General features: G+C 37.0%; 3 protein-coding genes across 5 annotated transcripts; 2 read left to right on the forward strand and 1 right to left on the reverse strand.

The window, feature by feature from the left end:
* Window positions 1-3,318: 3,318 nt before the first annotated feature.
* LOC114916364 (uncharacterized) lies at window positions 3,319-5,740 on the reverse strand. 3 transcript variants are annotated; one of them, XM_083063941.1, is made up of 5 exons: window positions 5,413-5,736; window positions 5,127-5,307; window positions 4,333-4,403; window positions 4,114-4,246; window positions 3,319-3,783 (listed from the first exon to the last, which is right to left on the reverse strand). In XM_083063941.1, the coding sequence occupies exons 2-5, from the start codon at window positions 5,229-5,231 to the stop codon at window positions 3,628-3,630; spliced, it is 465 nt and encodes a 154-aa protein (XP_082920067.1). In that variant the 5' UTR covers window positions 5,232-5,307; window positions 5,413-5,736; the 3' UTR covers window positions 3,319-3,627. The 3 variants fall into 3 exon arrangements, with proteins under 3 accessions (XP_082920067.1, XP_082920068.1, XP_029128733.1); XM_083063942.1 differs by having other exon boundaries at window positions 4,353-4,403; window positions 5,127-5,740; XM_029272900.2 differs by having other exon boundaries at window positions 5,127-5,736.
* An 11,763-nt stretch (window positions 5,741-17,503) lies between these two features.
* On the forward strand, window positions 17,504-20,075 carry LOC145952119 (uncharacterized). Its single transcript, XM_083064345.1, has 2 exons — window positions 17,504-18,337; window positions 19,965-20,075. The coding sequence occupies exons 1-2, from the start codon at window positions 17,504-17,506 to the stop codon at window positions 20,073-20,075; spliced, it is 945 nt and encodes a 314-aa protein (XP_082920471.1).
* Window positions 20,076-22,540: 2,465 nt separating this feature from the next.
* Window positions 22,541-23,942, forward strand: LOC145952120 (uncharacterized). The gene is made up of 3 exons (XM_083064346.1): window positions 22,541-23,079; window positions 23,129-23,271; window positions 23,428-23,942. The coding sequence occupies exons 1-3, from the start codon at window positions 22,541-22,543 to the stop codon at window positions 23,940-23,942; spliced, it is 1,197 nt and encodes a 398-aa protein (XP_082920472.1).
* Window positions 23,943-25,471: the final 1,529 nt, after the last annotated feature.

The following is a 25,471-nucleotide window of genomic DNA, read 5'->3' on the forward strand; positions in this document are numbered from 1 at the left end:
TCTCCTTCTTCTCCATTTCTTCTCCGTTTAAGATTGTCTTCTTCCCGGAGCTCGGATTCTTCACCGAGGTAAGGGAAGCTAGGATTTCTTACCAGTTGTTTTATTTTTAGTGAGCTAGAACTCACAGATTGCTGAGATTTCAAAGATTTTGAGCTGGTTTGATGAAAACTCATTTTTGGGGTTGCTCGGGGTTTTGATGAAAATTGGAGATTTTCTTTGTTTGATGTTGCATGTTGAAAAAGCTGAGATTTTTGGGTTGTTTGATGAAAATGTGATGTTTTGGGCCGATTGCATGTGCTTGGGGTGCTGATTTTTGCAGGTTTTGAAGGAAAATTCTGAACTTGGGAAGTTGTTGTTTGGTATCACGCCAGGCGCAATCCTTGGCACCGGGCGCGTGACCATCAGAGGGCTCCATTGGTCGAGTCCGCTGGGCGCAAGTGGTATGCGCCGGGCGAGCTGGAGGATGGATGCCCCTGGATGGCTCACACCGGGCGTGGTTGGACCACGCTGGGCGCGATATCAGGAAGTAACTTGGCATTTTTGGATTATGGTGCTGCGCTGAGCGTGACCACGTCTCGCCGGGCGTGGAGACTCCTAGGGAGTCTCTGCCAGAGGTGGCGCCGGGCGCAATTGGTATTGCATCGGGCGTGAGACCTTGGGGAGGTCTCTGCCTTCCTTGCGCCGAGTGCGGGATTGGCACACCGGGCGTGTGAGGCTCTTTGGAGTCTCTGCCTCCTAGCACGCGGGGCACAATTGGAATTGCGCTGGGCACGTTTTAGCCCTAGTACTCTCTGGTTGGGCCACGCCGAGCGCGACCAGGAGTGCGCCAGGCACGAATGTGATGTTCATTTATATGCTGATATATGTTGAGAAATGCTGATTAATGTTGATATATGCTGAGCTGAGATACTTTTGATGTATGGTGTCAAGCTGAATGATAATATTGTTGTGTTGTGAGCTGTTATTGTTGAATGTTGAGCTGATTTATAATATTGTTGTTCTGTAAGTTGTTTAAGCTGGGCTGAATATTATTGAGTTGTGTTGTATGCTGATATATGCTGAATTGTTGTGTTGTGCTGCATGCTGATATAAACTGTTGTAGGCCGTAAGGTTGAGTTGATGTAGGGCGTAAGGCTGAGCTATTGTAGGCTGTAAGGCTGAGCTGTTGTAGGTCGTAAGACTGAGCTATTGTAGGAGATCTCCGAGTTGATATGCGTGACGACGCATTGTGTGTTTACCGCTGTTTATGATGTATGATGTGAACTATATATGTGATGAGTTGTATGCTGATGATATGCTGATAGTTGTAGCTAATTATAATTCTTGTAATTATATGTGTATGTGTTGATTCTTTTCACTAGCTTACCCTTTATTGTTTCCATGTGGTTTAGACTGCGATGATCATACTATGTATGGGAGCAGAATAGGGATAGGCTGGTCTTGAGGCGGGTCTGCAGCTGACAGATAAAATTTTATTCTTTTGTTGTTTTTAGCTACTTAGTGTAGCATTTGGGCTGATATTTTGTATATTCTAATTCTTAACCCCAGATTTGACCTAGTGCATATATTTTAGTTGCTTATATATATACTTGTCTTTTTCTGCGTGGTGCTGTGGTGTTGTGACTGTGTGATGGGCAGACTAGTCGTTATAATTATTATTTATTAATATAAATTTTAAATTTAATTATTAAAAACTTTGAATTAATTTTAAATCAATTTAACTACCGATCTAATTTTTTTATGACAATAAAATTCAAAAAATTGTTTGCTCACACATTTTTTAACTTCATCTTGATCATACTAACATGACTCGCAATATTTTTATAATTAAATGTTACGGTATAAAACTAGACTCGCCCTTCATTGATTATGGATCTAGTTAATTATTTTTCATTTTTCCTCTTTAAAATATTAATAATTATGAGGTATGTAGGTTATAGAAAAAGTATTTAATAAATTTCTTCAACAAAATATAATGTTTGTTATATTTTTTAAATGATAACCTCATGTAAAAAATTATAAGTAGCATAATCATTTTTATAAAAAAAAGTTTCACATGTGTTAAAAACATTATGTACAGTAATCTGTTTTGTAATAAATTACAAACTAATACAATTTTTTTTAATATATTTTGTATATATTTAAGTTATGTTTTTATGAACTTGTGCAACACGTTACATCTTATTTAAAGGACAAGAAACAAGGAAAAAATATATTTTTTCTTAAATATTTTAACTTTTTATAAATAAACATTTAAATATTTTATTTTGCTAAATATTTTTACATTTATTCTCTAAACAATGACTTTAGCACATAAGTTATTTTTGTTATCATAATAATATATTATATAAATAAGTCAAATACCAATATTGACTGACATAAGTGATAACGGCTTGTGTTCATTAATTAATTTCAAAGTTTAAATCTTAGATTTAGATATGAAATAAATTATGTTAGGAAAGAAATACTCATCTTATGTACACTCATAGTCTTCAACAAATATTAATCATTATTTTTAACAATAAATATTCCATACTAATACTATGATTATCTAGAAAAATATAAATAAGTCAAATAATATATATATATATATATATATATATATATATATATATATATCAAATAAGTTGAATCCAAGGTGAGACTAACAAGAATTTTTAATTCTTGCTAATAAGTTGTAACATGATTAATAAATAATTTTTTTTCTTTTAAATACTTGATTGAAAATTTAATCTATAAGTCTAAGTTGAGATTACTCATTAATTTTCAACTAGAAATTAGATAGTTTTTTTTTTGTTTTGTTTTAGAAATAACAATCCTTTGTCTAGGTCGAGAAAATGAGTGTTCGCAAAAATTACACATAAATTATCTATTGTTTTTTAGCCTTTTCATGAACAAAATAATTCAAAGGTCCTTAATAATTTCGAGTCTCATAAGATAAACATTTCTAAATAATGATCATTTCACATCATAATTGGTTTACATACTTATTCATGTCAATGTTATTTTCGATTGCTTTGAGTAGAGGTGACAAAATGGGTCAGTTTGATCCATTTTGACGCAGCCCGTCAATGACCCGCCAAAAATAGGCTGGGCTGGGCCAGCTCGTCATTGAAAATGGGACTAGGAATATTGGCCTGCCCCGCCCGTATACTACTAAAAAAATTACAAAAAAAATATATTTTATGTTCAAATAAAAAAAATACTACAAATAAATAAATATAACTACATAAAATTGAAAATACATACGTATTATGCATAATATATGTTCAACCAAAAAAAATTACAAATTTATAATAAAATTAAATAAAAAATTAATCCACATACAATAAAATCAAAATCAAATTACAAATTTATAAATTACTATTTTCTTAATAGAAACTTCAAATGCATGTTGACGGATTATGACGGATTAACCTATCATTTGATCCGATGGATTAGCGGAGTTAATAGGACTGACTTATAATAATAATACTCATCATAATCATTTTTTCAATATCTAAAACAAATAATTAAATTTATTATCTATCGGTGCACAAGATGATGCAGCAAATATCAAAATTTTCCTAAGCCAACTTGAGTTGTGTCTTCCTTGTCGAAGATAAATAAAAAAAAATATATTAAATATTAAATACAATGCACAACAACCTCCTCTTTCCATGTAACTTTCTTTTTTTCACTTTTCTTTTCTTTGATTGACAACTTCACAGACTCATCATCAGCCACACTATGTGTCTTTCCCATCTGATCTTTCTCTCCATTGTTTTCTTGATGTGTGTTAGTCTGCATCAAAGAATATGATTTCAATTTTTTTTATTTAAATAAACCAAACATAGTTCTATTTTTGGTTGAAGATAAAACAAATTTATGGAAAAATTTATCACACCTTTTATTATTAACTAAAATTAACTAGAAATCATAAATTTTTTTAATTTTACTCCATATTTAACAAAACCAACTCACAATTTTGTAGTTTTTAATAAAATTTTAAACTATTAATAAAAATATGTATTAAATCAAGCATATTAAAAAATATATGGTACTAATACTCATCTTATATATTTTTTTATTACATTGAAAACAACAAAAGTAAATTTTAAGCAAAGTCAATACCACATTCGCAATGCAATTCAGCTCTTTTTCGATGGATGCTTCATGAATATATTGATTTTGACTTGGACCAAGTTTTGTTTCAACCTTAGCAATGTGCAATTTTTTTAAATATGCAAGTCGTTGCCTCAAAAATCTGAAATAAAAAAGTATTGGTCATTTAAAATATTCAATAGAAGAGAACATAATAACAAGAACATGCGAATTTCGAATGTTTCATACCCAACATCGTTTTGAAGTACCTTTCGCTTTCGCTTCCGCACTTGCAATTTCCTTTTTTTAGAAGTAACTTCCTGTGTAGCAATGTTATAATTTTTAGTAAACACTTGATGAACTCTACCCCCAAAAAAAGTTAACACTTACTCAAATTCAAAGGAGATAAAGCTTTTAAAAAATTCACATTTTCTCGACTAGACCAAGATGGACTTAGGATTTGATATTACATTTAAATTAAAATAAATCAAATCAAATTATTTTTATGTTTTTTTTAATGATTTCTTTCTCAATAACCAAAATAAATCACACACAAATACGTTTTATGTAATTAATTTATATATGCTTATCTAATAAAAAAGAAAAAATAGAAAATAGAAAATATATGAAATTAAATAATTAACTTAATAACGAGAAGAAATATTGTATTATATCTCTTTATTAGGTTTATTTCTTATATAAATATATCTTTTCTATTATGAAACCATTATAGAATTATATCTGTTTTAAAACAATCAGAGTTATCGCTAATAGAAATATTTTTGAATATTTAGTTCTTTTGTTAAAAGAAGAACGAATATTTAAAACGAAAACCAATTATCATCTATCTATATACATATATATAAAAGACGATTTCTTATTTTGAATTTTAATCTTTCGTAAAAATTGCATGATAATAATTAATAAAAATATAATAAAATAAAATAAAAATTCATATATAAATTTTATTTTTTAGTAAGAAAAAAATGACACAATTTTGTGCATCCTACAAGCATCAATGAAAATAAGAAAATCACACTAACCTTTTGTAGCTTTGAATAATCATCCAACGACGAATAATATTTATGAGCAAGTTTTGCATCCTCCAAAGAACCATGAGATTCACAAGTATGAAAACTTCTTTTCATATTTATACCTCAATTCTGAATTTTCAATTGGAGGAGAATGAGCTTTCAATGAAAACTCTCGATGATCCTAATGCACCTTAAAAGAAGTATGTGTTGGTAAAAAGAGGATTTCAAGATGTCGAGTTTTAATTGAGAGAAAGGATGAAAAAAAATAGAAAAAGGATGGAAGTATGATTGTCACCTTTGTGGAAGAAGAAAAGGGTCCTCTTGTGTACTCGAAATCTACCAAAAACAAAAGAGTGAAGAATTTAAATAGACCTTGAAATCGTTCATATAATAAGAGATAAGAGATAAAGAATGAAACAAAAAATGTATAATTAAAGGAAGTAGAAAAAAGAATTATCTTTTTGGAGAAAAAAAATATGACTTAAAGATAATACAAAATATATTATAATCGTATCTTCTACCATATTTTTTTTTTGCTATAATTCTTGTTTTGAATTTTGTATTTTTCTCGATAAATATAATAATTAATTTAAAAACTTTATAATTTTAGAAAGTACAAAAGAAAATTAAAGTACAAATTCTTAGGTGTAGTTAGTGGTATTCTTTAATTGAATTAAAATTTTGCAATCGATAATATGTATTAATGTATAATAATAATAAATCTTGGGGCCAACTATCTCACTCTTTGAGGTGTCTCCAACGTAGCGAGGAGATTAGTCACTGCTATCGGCGGTAGATACTCCATGGACGAAAAAAAAAAGTATAATAATAAGATCTATATTATATTATCAAAATAAAATTTTAATTTTGATTGAAAATTAACATCACTATATCTAGATGATTATACCTAAATTCTATTTATTTTTTTTAGAAGATTTCATGTTTTGTCATATCTTTTGTGTATGTAGCTTGAATATGGAATATTTGATTATTTGAATATGATTGTGCGGGAAATAAAGGTGATAAACTGTTTTGCATATTGTTGGATGAGACTTCTTTCTATTTATTTGTAGTTTATATGTGGAAACACTTTCTAAGTATACAAAGAAAATATCTTAAATAACATTGGGTACTTCCTTTCATCCAAATTCAGCGAAATATTTTTTTTAAATGAAAATAATATTAATATTTTAGTTTGTGTAAAATATAAGATAAATATTTTTATATATAATAAAATTAGAAGGGTTGAGACACTTCGTGCCTCTAATTGTTACACACAAACAAATATTAGAAGTTACGGAATATTATTTAGAAAGGATATAATTTTTTTTTACATCTAAAAAATATAACGGTCTACTAAAAAGTGGAAACCAAAAGAGTGATTACCAAAATATATCCCCAAAAGAGTGGTTACCCAAATATATCCCTTTTATAGATATAAATATATTTTAAACATATAAAATATTTTATAATTAAAACGTGTAGTAAATAAATATTTTATAATATAATTTATATTGTGATAATTTTTAAAAATAAAGATAAAAAATGATAAATTGAAAAATATAAACAATTAACAAAATTAAGTTTAAGAAATAAGAATAGATAAGAATAGAGTGGTTTGAAATAGTTAACAGAAACATGTAATTATTAATTTAAATTAAACTAGTTCAATAATCTATATAACGACTCGTTAGAGTTTCTACACTAAACTACACATCTACTAGTAGTAAAAACCACAGCTTAAGATCATATAGTTACAAATACTGGAATGCGTACTATATCGCATACATATAAGGATGGAACAACTACATAAATATGTGCAATATACATAAAATAATCCTGCAAATGTAAATGCCCAACTAAGTTGTTAGTTAAGCAACTACAAGTATCTATACAAATCTACCAATAGGTAGTCATCAAAAAATTCAATTCAACGTTACTATATGACCTCCACTACAACACTATAGTCTTATCTATGTTTTGTTCTTATACCACGTATGATCATCATAGTCCAAATTATATAAAAACATGCACGGGTAAACTAGAAAAACACACACATACACACATATATATATATATAGAGAGAGAGAGAGAAAGGAGGGATCTGTTTACTCTAGGAGTAAGTCTATCTAAACTTACTCCATTTAATAACTCATGCTCTATATCAAATCTCAACAATCCAACCGTTGAATTTAAAGTTATTAATGCATAGATCAAATCTGCAAAAAAAATTTAAAAATTTGAAAATTATTTGATACTTCATTTCATATATTCAAATTGACGGATAATCATAAAAACATATTATTTGTCAATTTGAATTAATGAAATGAAGTATTAAATGGTTTTCAAGTTTTAAAATTTTTTATAAATTTGATTTGTGCATTAAGAACTTTAAATTCAACGATTGAATCGTTGAGATTTGATATAGAACATGAGTTATAGAATGAAGTAAGTCTAGGTATACTTACTCTTGGAGTAAACAGATCCCTCCTCATATATATATATATACATATATAACAAGAACATCACATTATCTCATCTTTGACAACACAACAATGGAGCATCAAAGTATACAACATAGATCAACATAACAACAACACATTTCATCACAATTTTTAACATAACATGTGAACAACACAATCAACTCAACACATCATATGTTTGACACAACAATTATATGCATTGTCACACATTGCAACTAGGAGATCTATAACACAAGGTCAATAGTTTAAGTGGTTTGATCATACCAAACCGAAAACACATGGTGATATTTTTTTACTTGCTAGATCAACAACAAATTGGATATAAATTCACAACATAACAACTTAGTTTCTTGGATGTCGCCACTTAAACACGAAAGTATAATACTACTGCCAGGATATAACAACTAGGTACGAGACTACCACGACAATAACTAGATTAAATAAGCCTACTATGGGATTAGCCCACCAACTATCCTCCAAATACTATAATCTTCTTATACTTAGTTAGGAACTAAATATTTGACTTTGTACTTTACTCAATTGGTCACTTTATACATGTGTGTCTCGACCTTATCCACACACGGTACCAATAAAGTCCTAGAGGAGACTTGACACAACTATTTGCCTTAAGGGTTAGCTTTTCTAATAAGGATTTTTAACAAATTGGGTTCTTGAAGCATCAAAACACAATATTCACACAATGAGATATGCAACTTTCAAAAATCTTTCCTCTAGTCCTAAGTGATCATCACAATTCAACACACACAACAATGTCTTGCATATTCAAGACAACAACAAAATCAATATAAAGTTCCTCATCTCACAACTCAATCATCATTATTCATTTTCAACTTCTTACTCATCATACATCTCAACAACACATCAACATTATGCATATAAATTCCCAACTTAGCTACAAAACTAGACAACATATTACTCGAATTTACTTTCAACTAGTTACTCACAACATAATCAACAACACATAATTTATCAACATTCAACATATAAATTATAAAGTTCCTTATCATACTACAACATCCCTACAACTTATTCATCATCATTTAACCATAAAACAACTCAAACAACAAGCTTCCAACATACAACTCATTCGTCAAGCAAGCAATCATCACAATTAGAAAAGAAATTTATTTTAAAAAGTCTCCACGCTCAGTGCAAAATCTCACACTAATCCTCAACCTTCCAGAGACACATTTCAACTCTCACGCTCAACCTAACTTTCCCAACAACACTTTCAAACTCTCATGCCAAGTGTGAAAACTCACGTTCAACATCCTAGACCCAGAAACTCATGCATGTAGATGGACAACCCAATCTCCAAATCCTTCCAACCTATGCAATAATCAAGGCATGCAACCCCAAAATCTTCCAACTCTAACAACATACAACTCAGAAATCACAAGAAAAGTAACATCATAAACCATAACTCAAAAATCATTAACATTTTAACCTTTCATCAAGAAGATCAAAACTTCAGTTTCAACATGCAACCCACTTCGAATCCATCCCCATAACTACAAATTTCAGAAATTCTACCAACTTTAAGTTCTTAATTTATTCAACAACCTAACATTTCAACTAAAACCCAAAATTTCAGCATCAAGGTTGCATAGGAAGCTTGCCTCTCCATTGGAGGAAGGGCTTTGGGAAACTAAACACCTAGGAGTGACCAACATCAAGGTTGCTTCTAAAAGAGGAGTGACACACTAGTGACGGCTGCAACATTGGTGGCTGAATTGGAAGACAAAGAGAAACAACATTTGTGAAAATTTTGTGAAAATCTGTGACTAGTTTAGAGACGGAAATTTTGTTACAAAATTTTCCTTGAAAATTCGTCTATAAATTTGTCACTAATTTAGTGGCTAATTTTGTTTTTCTTAAAAATTAGGTGTAGCCACTAATTTCATTTAGAATGAATTTACATTTCATTTGGTGTGAATTTGTATTTCATTTGAGTGTAAATTTACATTTCATTTGGTGTAAATTTGCATTTCATTTTTTTTTTTGTAAATTTCAATTTCTCTCATTTTTGTACAAGGCCTTTCTTAGGAGTGTCTTGGAGTGCCTTTGGTGCATCTCCATCTCTCCTTAATGTTTTCAAGTAGGTAAAAACGTGTAGTACTTGTGAGAGTGGTCCTTGGAAGTCTTTGGTACTTTCCAAGCTCTCACCTAGGTTTACTTGCTTAAAATGCCTAGTTTATGTTTTCTTGCCTTTAATTTTCTTGCAATTTAGGTTTTCATGCAATTTATGTTTTAAGCAATTTATGTTTTCAACAATTTAAGTTTTCAAGCAATTTATGTTTTCATGTCATTTATGTTTTCAAGCAATTTATGATTTCAAGCATTGATAATTGTACACATTAGGCACTTGCTTGTTATTTTCTTTTGAAAAAGATCTTTGTGAAAAATTGCTTTGTGCAAAACAAAAGTACAAGGGGGTTTAGAGATTTTTACTTGAAGAGGCTTGGTTATTAAGTGGCTCTTTAGTAGCTCACCTCCCTCCAAAGTTCAATTTGTACTCTTAAATCTCTAAGTGTCAAGTCTAGCACTTCCAAAAATATTATTTTTTTAAAAAACTATTTTTGTGTGAAAGTCCTTTTTGTCTAAAAATGTCTCAAGATTCCTATCCTAGTGAAAGTGAGGGCTCTCCAAAAAGTCTTTCTTACTTAACCAAAGAGCTCAAATCACTTAAACTATGGAGAAAGCAAGAGGCCATTCAAAAAGAAAAAGAGAAAATTGAAAGAGAAGGCCAACTTGCTTATCTAGAGGAAGAATTGAGAGTTCTTAGGCAAGAAGGAGAAAAACTTAAAGAAGAGATGAAAAAACAAAAGAGAAGAAGTAAGAGTTCATACTCTCAATATTCTTCTCCCAATGAGAGTCTAAACATGGGAGACCACTATCAACCTCCTCCTAGGAGAACCATTAGACCAAGGGAAGTCAAGGTTGACCTCCCACAATTTTTTGGAAAGGATGATGTGGAACTATATTTAGATTAGGAGATGAAAGTTGAGCAACTCTTTGCTTGCCACAAGGTGAGTGAAGAGAGGAAAGTCCCTCTGGCTACCCTTAGCTTCCAAGGGCATGCCATGTATTAGTGGATGACCTTAGATAGAGAAAGGCGCCTCCATAATGACCCTCTTATCCAATACTGGAATGATCTTAAGAGTGCCATGAGGAGGAGGCACATTCCCACCTATTATGGAATGAAGCTTATGAATAAGCTCCAAAGGCTCCAACAAAGAGATATGTCTGTAGAACAGTACAGGAAAAAATGGAGCTTTACATGATGAGGGCTTGTATTCGGGAAGAGGAAGCTACAACTGTAGCTAGATTCTTAAGTGGTCTTAATTTAGATATAAGAGACCAAGTGGAGCTACTACCCTACAGGGACCTAAATGACTTGGTCCAACTTTGTGTAAGGGTAGAACAATAAAAGATGTGAAAATCCTCTTTTAAAAGAGATAGCTCCCACTCTTCATCTCTAAAGAAAGATCACAAGAGGGAGGGTAAACCTTTTGATAAAAAGAAAAATTTTGAACCCTCCAAGAGTCTAGCTATAGAAAAGGATAAAGGAAAAAGGAAAGTCACTTCACACACTAGTTCTAGGACTAGTGATATTAAATGCTTTAAGTGTTTAGGGAGAGGCCACATTGCTTCCTAATGCCCCACAAAGAAGGTCATGATCATGAGGGGGCATGAGACTTATAGTAGTCAAGAGGAGACTACTACTTCCTCTAGTGATAGTGAGGAAGAAGCAAGTGAGTATGAGGGAAATGTGGAGTCAACTTTTCCTTATGAAGGGGAGCTCTTAATGATTAGGAGACTTCTCAACAACCAACCTAGTGGTACTCTATCACAAAGGGAGAACATTTTTCATACTAGATGTAAAGTTTCAAATAATGTATGTTCTCTCATTGTTGATAGTGGATCATGGTGCAACTGTTGTAGCACTAGGTTGGTTGAGAAGTTGGGCTTAACTACTAGTCCCCATCCTAAACATTATCAACTACATTGGCTTAATAAGGATGGTGACTTAGTAGTTGACCAACAAATAAGGGTCAAGCTCTCCATTGGGAATTATGAAGATGAGGTGCTATGTGATGTAGTACTAATGGAAGCTTGTCATATCTTATTAGGAAGGCCATGGTAATTTGATAAGAAAACCATGCATAATGGCCTTACTAACGAGATAACCTTTTGATTGAATCATGCCTAGGAAGGCAAGAGGTGACAACCTAAAAGATCCAAGAGGAATGGGCTAGACATGGAAGCTTGGGCCAGTCAAGGCCTAATGGGCTCGATAGGCTTGGAAGGCCCAAGTTGAGCTTCTCATGGGCCATATCTTGTTTTAGATATTTTTCTTATGTCTTGTATATATCATGTCAATATAGGTTTCCTATATTTTGGGTCTTGTATTTTGGACCATTTAGAATAACATTTTAGGCTATAGGCTTTTTGGGCCTAGTTTTGGGCTTCATGGGCCTATAGGCTTTTGGTACCCAATATTGGGCTCATTTTCATTCTTTTAATTTTTCCTTTCCAGTGTATTTGTTTGGCTATTGTATTTAGGCCATTAGAATATGATTGTACAAGAATTACTTAAATAGGCAATTTAGACTAAAACTAGGTTTAATTTGGAAGTCATTTAAGTTACATTTGAGTCACATGTTTATCACCACTAGTGGCTGAACATGTGCCACTCAAATTAACCCTAAATGGCATTCAAATCAAACTTAGATGCACCCTAGTACCTAAACTCACGGCCAAGAACATGAGAGCCAAAATTTGAATTCAAATTTCAAGTTTGAATTCAAATTTTAGGCGCCACATGTGAGCTTTGATTTAGGCGCCAATTAGTGCATTTTCGGATGCCTATTTAAGTGATCCATTTCCTAACTTGTAATCACTTTTTGATATATAGAATTTCTGAACATTTTCTTCAGTCAAATTCTTCAAAGAGTCACCGAGATAGAGAGTGTCTTCAAACCCTAGGAACCTTGCTTAGTTTCCTACCATTGAAGTGAGCAATCTCTTGATGCTTAAGCTTGGATACTTCCATCCTTAGTTTAGGCTCCTTTGATCTGAGAACTTCCTTTAATTCAAGCTTCTTCATTCGGTTCTTCCTCTCCAAAGAAGAGATCCTACGCAAGGTGAAGCCAAGGAGGAATTTCATCAATCATTTCTCCTACCTCCACCATCACCTTTATTCATAAAGAAAAGAAATTTGTGCTTTATCCTCTTTCTCCTCAACAGGTGGCTGAGGATCAAGCATAAATGAAACTCAAAAGAGAGAGTGAGAAAAGATTTCAAAAAAAAGAAGAAAAGAGAGAAAAAAGTCTATGAAAATTAAGGACAAAGAGAATTCTAGAGAGAAAGGAGTCCCCTCTCTAGAAGTTGTTAATCAAGATAAGGAAATTTCAAAACAAACTCTCTTGATTAAACAACCCTCTTTTATCCTTCTGTGTAGATGGACTCTAACTTGCACTGGCACATCTAGTGGACATGAGACTTTACCTAAAGGGGTTAAAATTCTTTTGAAAGAATTTGATAATCTATTTCCTCCCGAGGGTCCAATGGGCCTTCCTCCTTTAAGAGGAATAGAACATCATATTGATTTGGTACCTGGGGCTAGCCTACTCAATAGGCCAGCCTATAGGACCAACCCCTAAGAGACTAAAGAAATAGAGTCTCAAGTCCAAGATTTGTTGGAGAAGGGCTAGGTTCGAAAGAGCTTAAGTCCTTGTGCTGTACTTGTGTTGTTGGTCCCTAAAAAGGATGGGAAATGGAGAATGTGTTGTGATAGTAGGGCCATCAGCAACATAATTATAAAGTATAGACATCCTATCCCTAGGCTTGATGATATGCTAGATGAGCTTCATGGAGCCATTATATTTTCTAAAGTTGATCTTAAAATTGGTTATAATCAAATTAGAATTAAAGAAGGTGATGAATGGAAAACTGCTTTCAAGACCAAGTTTGGACTATATGAATGGCTAGTGATGCCCTTTGGGCTCACCAATGCTCCTAGTACATTCATGCGCCTCATGAATCATGTCCTAAGGGATTATATAGGTAAGTTTGTTGTAGTTTATTTTGATGATATTCTTATATATAGTAGGTGCCTAAGTGATCACATAAGACACTTAAGGAAAGTCTTTAATATTCTTAGGAAAAACTACCCTTTTGGAAACTTAGAAAAATGTACATTTTGTGTAGATAGTGTTGTATTCTTAGGGTTTATTATTAGTAAAAAATGGGTTCATGTAGACCCCGAGAAAATCAAGGTCATCCAAGAATGGCCCACTCCTAAGAGTGTTGGAGATATTAAGAGCTTCCATGGTTTGGCTAGCTTCTATAGGAGGTTTGTTCCTAATTTCTCCAAACTCGCCTCCCCATTAAATGAATTGGTTAAGAAAATGTGGAGTTTATATGGGGAAAGAAACAAGAGAGAGCCTTCCTAACTTTAAAGGATAAGCTCACCCATGCACCACTTTTAGCTCTTCCAGATTTTTCAAGAACTTTTGAGCTAGAATGTGATACCTCTGGGGTTGACATAGGGGCAGTTTTGTTACAGGGTGGGCACCCAATTGCTTATTTTAGTGAAAAACTTAAAGGTGCCTCCCTTAACTACCCTACTTATGACAAAGAGCTATATGCTTTGGTTAGGGCCCTTCAAACTTAGGAACACTACCTTATTCCCAAGGAGTTCGTCATTCATAGTGACCATGAGTCACTTAAATATTTGAGGGGTCAAGGAAAACTTAACAAAAGACATGCTAAATGGGTAGAGTTTTTGGAACAATTCCCATATGTGATCAAATACAACAAAGGGAAAAATAATATTGTGGGTGATGCTCTTTCTAGGAGACATACTTTGTTAGTCTCCCTTGGATCCCAAATCTTAGGATTTGATCACATCAAGGAGTTGTATTCCAATGACTCTGAGTTTAAAGATTATTATACCCAATGTTTAGCAACGCCTCAAAGAGGTTTCTATATTTCTGAGGGGTACTTATATAAAGAAGGAAGAATATGTATACCCCAAGGATCTATTAGAAAACTCCTTGTAAAGGAAAGTCATAAGGGTGGTCTCATGGGGCACTTTGGAGTTGAAAAGACTCTAAGCTTTTTAAAAGAAAAATTCTTTTGGCCCACATGAGAAGGGATGTTGAGAGGTTTTGCTCTAGATGTATAGCTTGCTTGCAAGCAAAGTCTAAAGTAATGCCTCATGGCTCCTATACACCCTTGCCAGTTGCTAACTCTCCATGGGTTAATATAAGTATGGATTTTATTTTGGGCTTGCCCAAGACCTAGAGAGGCATGGATTCTATCTTTGTGATAGTGGACAAATTTAGTAAAATGACCCATTTTATACCCTGTCACAAGATAGATGATGCAAACAACATAGCAAGACTCTTCTTCAAGGAAGTGGTTAGACTTCATGGTCTACCCAAAACAATTGTGTCAGATAGGGACACTAAGTTCCTTAGCCATTTTTGGAAAACTCTATGGAGTAGGCTAGGAACTAAACTACTTTTCTCAACAACTTGTCATCCCCAAACCGATGGGCAAATAGAAGTAGTTAATAGATCCCTATCTACCATGTTAAGGGCACTCCTTAAGGGTAACTATACGTGGGATACCCCTCGATCAACACACAACACCCAGGGTAATAGAAATACCCCTCGGCCAATGCAAATACCAAACCACGAAAATACGTATTAACCACGACAAACGATGGACACGTACGCAACCAGGACATATGCATTTCAGCCATGCATGTTTAATGCATGCATGTTAATGATGAGTGGACCCCTCGGCCAAAAAAGAAGTCGAAACCTCGTGCGTTGCTTGGATTATTCAACCAATATTCACAATTTGGTAGGTCTCAGTCATAGGGAATGCCAAATACGCCCATCTTTGATAAAAAAGGGTCTTCGCCACCTTTGCTACCTATTATTGATTATGCAAAGTCACCTTAAACTCGATTATTAAAGTAATAATAATGGGTTACCCTGATTCAAATGTAAACACTTAATTACCTAGCAATTAATCGTAGGGCAAGCCCAAAGGCCCATTAGGCCCATTAACATGTGTATAAATATAGGGTAGGTAGGAACTGGTAAACGGTTCATTGATTTGACTGATTCACTATTTACTCTAAATCGAATACTCACTTGAGCATCAGAGTATAATTGCAGGTACCCGACCCGAGAGCTGAAGACTTAGCTGGAAGGAAGAAGACAAGTTAGTGTATCCTTGTAGGAACATTTTGGCGCCCATCGTGGGGCCGAGCGTTTATGCCACTCGACCCCCAAAGCGACATGGTAGCGATTAGAAGTAACCAAGAAGTGAGATCCAGGCCCAACCTAGGAATGCCTAGAGCACCTCAGGATGACCCTGACCTGCCTGCAGTAGTTCGATAGCTTAGAGCTGAGATGTTGGAATTACACAAGTTGCGGGAGAAAGATATTCACGAGCTATTGTTGCTAAGAAGGGAAAACGCCGAACTGAGAAACGAAAATGGCACTTGGCACCCATCACGCAGTATCCCAACCACTTCGCTATGTATGGACCAGACCGACCCAACGGCACTCCAATCAACCCATGCGGCTCCAACACAGCCGACACCAGGAATCACCCCCTCATAGGAACAAAGATCTAGCCGAAGTCCCTTCACTCAAGAGATATTGAATGTCAGTTTACTAGATAATTGGAAAAGCTTGACACTGGATAGATATGATGGAACAATTGACCCAGACGAGCATATTGATATCTACATGACACAGGTCAGACTATACATAGATACAGATGCAGTTTTATGTTGTGTCTTCCCAACATCCCTTAGAGGTCCAGCGTTAAACTGGTTCACGAGGCTACCATCAGCATCCATTGACTCCTTCACAACACTATCTACACGATTCAACATACAGTTTGCCACCAGCAGACCCCACCAACTAATCTCAGTAGCGTTAGTTAGCATCAGGAAAGAGAAGAAAGAATCCCTTTGCTCCTTCATGGAGCGCTTTGGGAAAATGGCTTTGTCCATAAGAAATCTTGATCCCGCCGTGGCTATGCATCACTTGACCACGACATTAAAACCAGGACCCTTTGTGAACAAAATTTGCAAAAAAAACCTCCTATAGACATGGACGAACTCCGACGGAGGGTCGCAAAAATATATGCAAATGGAGGAGTTATCAGAATTTCAAAACTAGATGTGGCCAGAAGCAGGGTATGGAAGAAGAGACGTTGAAAAGGAGCAAACAAAAAATCGATAACGTCTCTCGTGAGCACCACTCTAAGAATGGCATACCCCGAGGGCCTCGATACCCTCAATACACCTCTCTAAACACGACTCGGGCTAAAGTCCTTGAACAGGCACTCACTACGGAAGTAATGTCCATGCCTCGGAGAGCTAACACACCACCTAGTGCTAACCGATCCAAGGTGTGCCACTTCCACAGAAATAAAGGGCATACTAAAGAAGAATGTACAACTTTGAGCAATCGGATAGAAGATCTGATAAAGGTAGGTCACCTTCGTTGCTTTGTAGACAATCCTAAACCTCGTGAAGCATACCAAAATGGAGAAAAAACTTCAAGGTATGACAGACGAGAAAAGAGACCAACTAGAAGGGAAGGAAGAGAACGTAGTCGATCCCGAGACAACGCCAACTACACCCCCCGAATCCCCCCGAGAAAGGTCATCAACACCATCTCCAGTGGATTTGCAGGAGGAGGGGCAGCCTCCTCTGCCCGAAAATGATACCTGCGAAGCGCACGCTCAATCAATTCAGTCTCCTCGCGAAAGGAGGCACATTTGCCAACAATCACTTTTAGAGACGAGGACTTTAAAAGGATTGATCCTGTGCAAGACGACCCCATGGTCATCAGTGTGGAAATAAATAATTGTATAGTCAAAAAAACCTTGGATCAAGGAAGCTCAGCAGACATACTATATTGGACCACCTTCAAGCAACTTGACATACCTGAACAAGATTTGTCCCGATACAGTGAACCTCTAGTAGGATTCTCAGGAGAGAGGGTTGATACTCGAGGGTGCATCGAATTAAATACTCTCTTTGGGCCGAACCAAGAACAAGGTAAAATTTTCAAAGTAAGGTACGTAGTGGTACATGCTAGCACGTCGTATAACATACTCTTAGGTCGACCATCTCTAAATGCCATCAGGGCGATAGTGTCTACTCCTCATCTTGCAATGAAATTCCCTTCTGAAAATGGAGCAATCGTCACCATCCATGCCGATCAGAAAGTGGCAAGAGAATGTTATTACAATAGTTTGAAGTTGAGACCAATGGAGGCCGTCGATGTAAATACGGTCAACATGAACATACAGGAGCCCTCAATGATTCTCGAGCTCGACCCTAGGCTCACAGACGAGTACAGGGTGGAACCTAACGAAGAAACAAACCCTTTCCAATTAGGATCCAAGCAGGAGCAATGCACGTACTTGGGCAGTCACTTACCTCAAGAAGAATGTTCTTCATTGGAAAAGGTGTTAAGGAGCAATGTCGACCTATTCGCGTGGTCTGCGGCTGCCACACCAGGAATCGACCCATCATTTCACTGCAACAAGTTGTCTATATACCGAGACGCAAAGCCCGTGGCTAAAAAAAGACGCAAGATGGGACGTGACCAATCTTGCGCTATAAAGGAAAAGACGACAAAGTTGCTCCAAGCAGGGTTCATACACGAAGTCACATACTCCACATGGCTCGTGTTCTTACCGGAAATCTACTGTAGAGATGGTCTGCCGAGTAAGATTGGTGAGCCTCCTTCGCTGGTACGTTGGTGTTCCAAGATGGGGGTGGTACCTGCAAAAGAGACTCCGATGCTAAAGTTAGTGTTTGTGGGTGTATGAGTCTCGTATAAGTAATGCACGTACCTTTGTGTGTATTAGGGTTTTGTTGGGCCTTGGGCCCGAGATCAGTTTATGACCTAATTGGATAGCGAGTTGATGTCACCTAGCGCGTGTCCGAGGTCACTCTGCACTGTGATGCCGAGCTCGAGCTCGGCATAGCGATACGGATAGTACACTAGCCCCCCGAGCTCCAAAGACCGTAGGTCGAGGAGTTAAGACGGAGCTTGACAAGGGGTCGTGACTTTTCGCGTACGCCTATTTGTCATGACGCCATGTGTCATAACCGTCACCTCGTTCCCATAACGCATGGGCGGTGCGGTGACAAGATTGTATTTTTATTTGTTTGATGACGTGGCCTCTTTGGGCCGATGTGGTGTTCCGATGTCCATGTTTCATGGTCGGGCTGAGGAGCTCGGCAATAATGAGCTTATTGCTTGGTTAGACTGGTAAACCTTTGAACGAGTCAGCAGATTGGTGAGGGACAAGTCGGCAACTCGGCTGGCCAGTACACTTGCCCCCCAAGCACCGAGTGATGTAAGAGCAAAGGGGCTTCTGAGGAGTTCCCAAATTTGTTGTTTGAAGGTTCAAATTCGACCTTGTTAAGTAGATGTGATATCAAGGTTCGGACTCGACCTTGGCATATCAAGGTTCGAACTCGACCTTGGTTAAGAAAATGTGATCTCAAGGTTCAGACTCGACCTTGGCATATCAAGGTTCGAACTCGACCTTGGTTAAGAAAATGTGATCTCAAGGTTCGGATTCGACCTTGGCATATGAAGATTCGAACTCGACCTTGGTTAAGAAAATGTGATCTCAAGGTTCAGACTCGACCTTGACATATCAAGGTTCGAACTCGACCTTGGTTAAGAAAATGTGATCTCAAGGTTCAAACTCGACCTTGGCATCAAGGTTCGAATTCGACCTTGGCAACGTAATTTGTATTTGCAGGTTCGAACCCGACTTTAACATCAAGGTTCAAACTCGACCTTGGCAAGTCGTCATGGTTAATGTGCCAATACCGAAAATGTATAGGAATGGAGTTGCTTTGTTGATTTATTTCTAAGGTGTGCCTCGTTAAAACCTTCCTTGGCCAAAAACCCTTTTCTTTAGTAGAAAAAAAGGCTGAGGAGGAAAAAAGAGTACATCACCTGAATTTACAAGTTAAGGGAAATAAAATTTGAGGTGGGTAGAATTCTACGTTCCAAATTTTCCTTTGGAGGGGTCTGTTCTTGCTTCTCCCCATAATCGCCAAACAAGGTCGCCAACTTTAAATGTTCGTTGCCTGACCTTGGTCTTGCTTTCCTTGTGGTTTGTCGCGAATTGCCTTGCGGAACTCGGCATGCTCCTCCATCTGGATGTACCCAGTAGCGCGAGCTCGAAGCTCGTCCATGTTGGGAGGAGGTCGTCGGCAAAGGCTATCGATGAAAGGTCCTGGCTTCAACTCCATGAGCATGGAGTGCAGTGCGACCTCGGGATTCAGATTTCGGATCTTTACCGAGATGGCGGCGAATCGTTCCATGAACGTCCGGAGTGGATCGTCGTCACTCTGTCTGAGACTAGCCAGGGCAGCTGATGTTACGTGATGAGGTCGGCTCGTCGCATACTGTGCTGCGAAACGTCTGACCAGGGTGCCGAAGCTGTCAATTGACTCGGCAAGTAGCTGGGTGTACCAGTTGAGCGCGACCCCTTTGAGCGAGGTCGGAAAAATCCTATACAGGATAGCATCCTCATTAGTGTAAAGATTTACCTGTGTGGTATACAGATCGATGTGCTCGTCCGGATCCGTGGTGTCGTTGTAACGGTCGATGTGGAGAGGCTTCCACCCGAAAGGGAGAGGTGTTTCCATGATGCCATCCACAAAAGGATGACGACGGAAGGTCACCTGATTTCCCGTGATGTGGGCAGGAGTGTTGCTTACGTCATGTGCCGACCTGTTGGTCGGTATGTGATATCGATGTGTGGCAGGTTGGGGGTTGGTGCCCTAGCCGCTATTGGCGGTTGAGAAACCGAGTGCCCTTCCTCCTCATGCAGGTTGCTTTGTTGAGGGGGTTGATCAGAGGGACGTCGAGGGAGTTGAGCACGAATACGCTCGTTCTCGGCGCGTAGCACCCCTAGGTCAGCCTCATTCGCGGTACGCAGCGCCGATAGGTCAGTTTTGTGCTTGGCACGGATGTTTTGCAGATCGGCAGTGTGTTGTTGCCTCATCTGCTCGACTTGTTCGATCAGCCTTCTCAATGCTGCTTCGTTGTCCATGTTTGTCGTGCGATCTGCGTCGTCTGTTGCGCGTCTGCTCTGACTTCTGGTGAAAACCATAAGTGTGGCCGATAAGAGCTGTCTTGATCGACCCCACGGTGGGCGCCAAATGTTCTTACCGGAAATCTACTGTAGAGATGGTCTGCCGAGTAAGATTGGTGAGCCTCCTTCGCTGGTACGTTGGTGTTCCAAGATGGGGGTGGTACCTGCAAAAGAGACTCCGATGCTAAAGTTAGTGTTTGTGGGTGTATGAGTCTCGTATAAGTAATGCACGTACCTTTGTGTGTATTAGGGTTTTTGGGCCTTGGGCCCGAGATCAGTTTATGACCTAATTGGATAGCGAGCCGATGTCGCCTAGCGCGTGTCCGAGGTCACTCCGCACTGTGATGCTGAGCTCGAGCTCGGCATAACGGTACGGATAGTACAGCTCGCAAATGTGGTAATGGTTAAAAAGTCCAATGGAAAATGGAGGATGTGTACCGACTACACCGACCTCAACAAAGCATGTCCCAAAGATGCCTACCCACTGCCAAACATCGATGCATTGGTTGATGGTGTAGCTGGACATAGGATCCTTAGTTTCTTAGATGCATACTCTGGCTATAATCAAATAAGGATGCATCCTCGAGACGAAGAAAAAACTGCTTTTACCACTGAATCGTCCAATTTTTGTTATCGGGTTATGCCTTTCGGCCTGAAAAATGCTGGAACAACCTACCAAAGATTAATGGATAAGATCTTCCTGAAGCAAATTGGATCCAGTATGGAAGTGTATGTAAATGACATGGTAGTGAAATCCACCACCATTACAGATCATATAGCACACTTACAAGAGATATTTGCACAACTACGCAAACATAGAATGAGGCTCAATCCGGAAAAGTGCGTGTTAGGTGTCGCAAGCGGGAAATTTCTAGGATTCATGTTGTCCCATAGAGGAATACAAGCCAACCCTGACAAGTGCCAAGTTGTGATAGATATGCGAAGCCCTCGCAATGCCAAAGAGGTACATAGACTCGCTGGTCGAGTGGCCTCCTTGGCTCGTTTGTTACCAAGAATTGCTGAGACATCCAAACCCTTCATGGATTTACTTAATAAAGCGAAGACATTTCGATGGACAGAACAATGTGAAGTAGCCTTCCAAGGCTTGAAAAATATGTTAGGCTTTCCCCCGTTGCTCTCTAAACCTGACCCAACCAAGGACCTTATTGTATATTTCGCAGTGTCAACTAAGGCAATAAGTGCAGTATTGGTGCAACCTCAAGGAGATGATCAAAGTCCAATATACTTTATAAGTCGAGCACTCAACGAGGCTGAAACGCGATACCAATTAATTAAGAAGGCAGCCTTAGCCTTGGTACACGCAGCTCGACGACTACGTCACTACTTCCAGAGTCATCGGGTCGTTGTAAAAACTGATTGCCCAGTTGCGAAGGTCTTACCGAAACTAGAGCTTGCGGGACGAATGATGGCATGGGCCATGGAGCTCTCTTAGTTTGACATCCGGTTTGAGCCTAGAGGACCTATTAAAGCACACTCCTTGGCCGAGTTTCTTAACGAACTACACCCGCAAGGACATTTTGAAGCTGATACTTGGACCTTACATGTAGACGGCTCTTCTAGCCGACAAGGTGGTGGGGTCGGTGTCATCCTAACAGGGCCCAATAGCATGGTGTTAGAGCAGTCACTACGTTTCGGATTTAAAACCTCTAACAATCAAGCTGAATATGAAGCACTCCTAGCGAGGTTACAGTTAGCTCGAGAAATAGGGGCAACAAGAGTCCAATGTTGAGTGACTCTAAGGTGGTTTTTGAGCAAGTCAACAACACCTTCCAAGTCAAGGAAGCTATCTTACTACAATATTGCCACGCCTTCAATAGGATGAAAGATCAATTCGATGAAGTGAAAGTTAACCATACCCCACGAGAGTTCAATGAGAGGGCTAACCAGCTAGCAAAATTGGCTAGTAACCGAAAGCCAGGCCAACTCAGAAGCTCCCTCCAACAAGAAATCTCACACCCAAGCATCAAGGAAAATGAGTGTATGCCTGTCAACCCTGGAAACAACGAATGGATGACGGACATCCTAGCATACTTGAATCACGGGACCCTACCTCAAGACGTGGTGGCGGCTAAGAAGCTTAGGGCGCAAAGTGCACGATATACTCTCATCGCGAACGAGCTATACAAAAGGGGACACTCCACCCCTCTCCTCAAATGTCTTAATGCCAATCAAGCTACGTACGTTTTGCAGGAAATACATGAGGGGATTTACGACATGCATTCAGGTGGCCAAGCAATGGCATCCAAAGTGTTAAGGGCAGGGTATTATTGGCCCACTCTACACTCTGACTGTTCTGAATTTGTGAAAAAGTGCATACCCTGTCAAAAACATGACCACCTTATACGCTAACCTGCGGAAGAACTCCATGTTATCACCTCGCAATGGCCTTTTGCAAAATGGGGAATGGACTACCTGGGACCATTCCCCTCGGCTAAAGGATAATGCAAGTTTTTGTTAGTAGTAAGTGGAGTATTTCACTAAATGGATCAAAGCTGAACCATTGGCAATCATCTCGGCAAATAATGTCCAAAAATTTGTTTAGAAAAACATCATTACCAGCTTCAGCATCCCGCACACCATCATAACAAACAATGGTTTGCAATTTACAGATAAGAAGTTCAACGCCTTCCTTGAGAGTCTAGAAATCAAGCATCGAGTCACCTCTGTTGAGCACCCTCAGTCCAACGAACAGGCTGAATCGGCTAACAAAGTCATATTGACTGAGTTAAAATGGCGCTTAGGTTGTGCAAAGGGCTTATGGGCAGAGCAATCACCCGAAGTCCTATGGGCTTACCGATGCACTCCACAAACATCAACCAAAGAGACACCATTTCGGTTGACCTATGGGACAGAAGCTATGATACCTGTGGAAATCAGAGAACCCTCCTTTAGAAGGCAAAACTTTGACGAGTCTCAAAATGTAATAGCAATGAATGAGGAGTTGGATCTAGTCGAAGAACTCCGAGACCGTGCTCTCATTAATGCAAAGGCATGCAAAGCCCGAATGACTAAACGGTTTAATTCCAAGTTGAAGCCGCGCAACTTCCAACCAGGGGACCTGGTGTGGCGAGCATCTAGAGAAGCACGAAAGAACCACAAAGAAGGCAAGCTAGCAGCCAACTAGGATAGACCCTTTCGCATCCTTCACAATCTGCCACTAAAATGTAACGTCTAAAATATACATATTAATCCTAGTTTTATACGTTTATAGATAGTTATATATATATATATATATATATATATATATATATATATATATATTTAAATTGAGAACACAATTGAGTAATAAGAGCAAATACATATAAATAACTTAAAAGGATCTTAAAATATTTACTAAAATATGTACATCATTTTAAACTACTCATATATCTTACATTATTATTTTTAACATTAACACACATATTATTCTACACGCATTACCTATTCTATATATATATCTTGTTATTTTACACGACTATTACAATAATATTTACATTGGTGGTGGTGGAAACAAGTTCACAATAGGATTTCTATGATTTGCCGGTGGTAAAAAGAAAGTCCCGATAATAGGTCCATCTATGGTGGTAGGGATTTCTTGATCGGGGAAGAAAAAGAACGAAGACAGTGCGATGCCTTGAAATGTGACAGAGTTGGAAATAGCATTTATTCCCCAATTACCCCCGGGGAAAACGGCAGTGATCACTCCTGTAAAAGGACCTGGAATAGCTGGGAGATCCATCTTTTTTTATAATATATTAAATTTTTCACAACAAGAAATAAGGAGTGAGAACACTTATTAAAAAATTTATTAATTAAATAAAGGACAAAATTATATATAGTAACATAAAAATTAAATAATAAAATTTGAATCATTTTAGTAGTGACTAGTCAGGATAAATGAGCATTGTTGTAATATCAACAAAATATCAACAGAATATTTTACCATGAATGATTACTCATTTAAATCCCTAAGGTCAAACCTCCAGCTATAAATAATTCAAACTTTATCTTCTATAGCCATAGAACAATATTTATTTTCATAAATCTATGCAAAATAACAACAAGACAATTTCAAGATATCACAATTATATTATAGTTAATTATAAATATATTAATAATAAATATTTACGTAAAAAAAATACATTAAGAGTACCAAAAATAAAATAAATATGACAATCATTATAAAATAATTAATCAATATAAAATATGAATACCTTAGCAATTATTATAGATAAAAATAAACATAGGTTAAGCAAATAAATGAGGTTAGGGACACCTCACTAGATAAATGAATCAAGAAATTAACATAAATAAATAAACATAATAATAAATAAAATTTAAAGAAACAAAGTTCTCCTCCCACTTACCTTGAAATGTAAATTTATCACAGGATAATCGCAAGGAAAATTTTACTACGCTTCTCACCCTTTCTTTCTCTTTTTCAATTTTACTCTGTTACTCGCTTTCCACTATTTCTTCGTGCTTTTTACTTCAGTAAAAATGAAGCCTATTTATAGGAGAAATTCTTACTTCAATTACGTAAGGAAATGCGTAATGTATGATACGGGAGAATATTTACATTTAATGTATGGTACGGGTACTTGTTATCCTGATGCTTACTGCATTAACTCGTATTGCTGATAAGGTCTATCTAATACACGTTTGTATATGAAA

This window comes from Cajanus cajan, chromosome 9 (genome assembly GCF_000230855.2).
Source record: "Cajanus cajan strain Asha chromosome 9, NIPB_CcT2T_4, whole genome shotgun sequence".
Lineage (NCBI taxonomy): Eukaryota > Viridiplantae > Streptophyta > Magnoliopsida > Fabales > Fabaceae > Cajanus > Cajanus cajan.

Excerpts from the sequence above, each read along its gene's own strand:
- LOC114916364 (XM_083063941.1), bottom strand. The coding sequence starts at position 5,231 with ATGAAAAGAAGTTTTCATACTTGTGAATCTCATGGTTCTTTGGAGGAT. Across the intron at positions 4,247-4,332 it reads GTACTTCAAAACGATGTTGG|ATTTTTGAGGCAACGACTTG; the intron begins GTATGAAACATT and ends TTTTTATTTCAG. Across the intron at positions 3,784-4,113 it reads TGAATTGCATTGCGAATGTG|ACTAACACACATCAAGAAAA; the intron begins GTATTGACTTTG and ends TCTTTGATGCAG.
- LOC145952120 (XM_083064346.1), top strand. The coding sequence starts at position 22,541 with ATGTTGAGTGACTCTAAGGTGGTTTTTGAGCAAGTCAACAACACCTTC. Across the intron at positions 23,080-23,128 it reads TCCAAAGTGTTAAGGGCAGG|TGCATACCCTGTCAAAAACA; the intron begins GTATTATTGGCC and ends TTTGTGAAAAAG. Across the intron at positions 23,272-23,427 it reads AAAGGATAATGCAAGTTTTT|ATAAGAAGTTCAACGCCTTC; the intron begins GTTAGTAGTAAG and ends TGCAATTTACAG.
- LOC145952119 (XM_083064345.1), top strand. The coding sequence starts at position 17,504 with ATGGTCATCAGTGTGGAAATAAATAATTGTATAGTCAAAAAAACCTTG. Across the intron at positions 18,338-19,964 it reads AAGCAGGGTTCATACACGAA|TGCGACCTCGGGATTCAGAT; the intron begins GTCACATACTCC and ends CATGGAGTGCAG.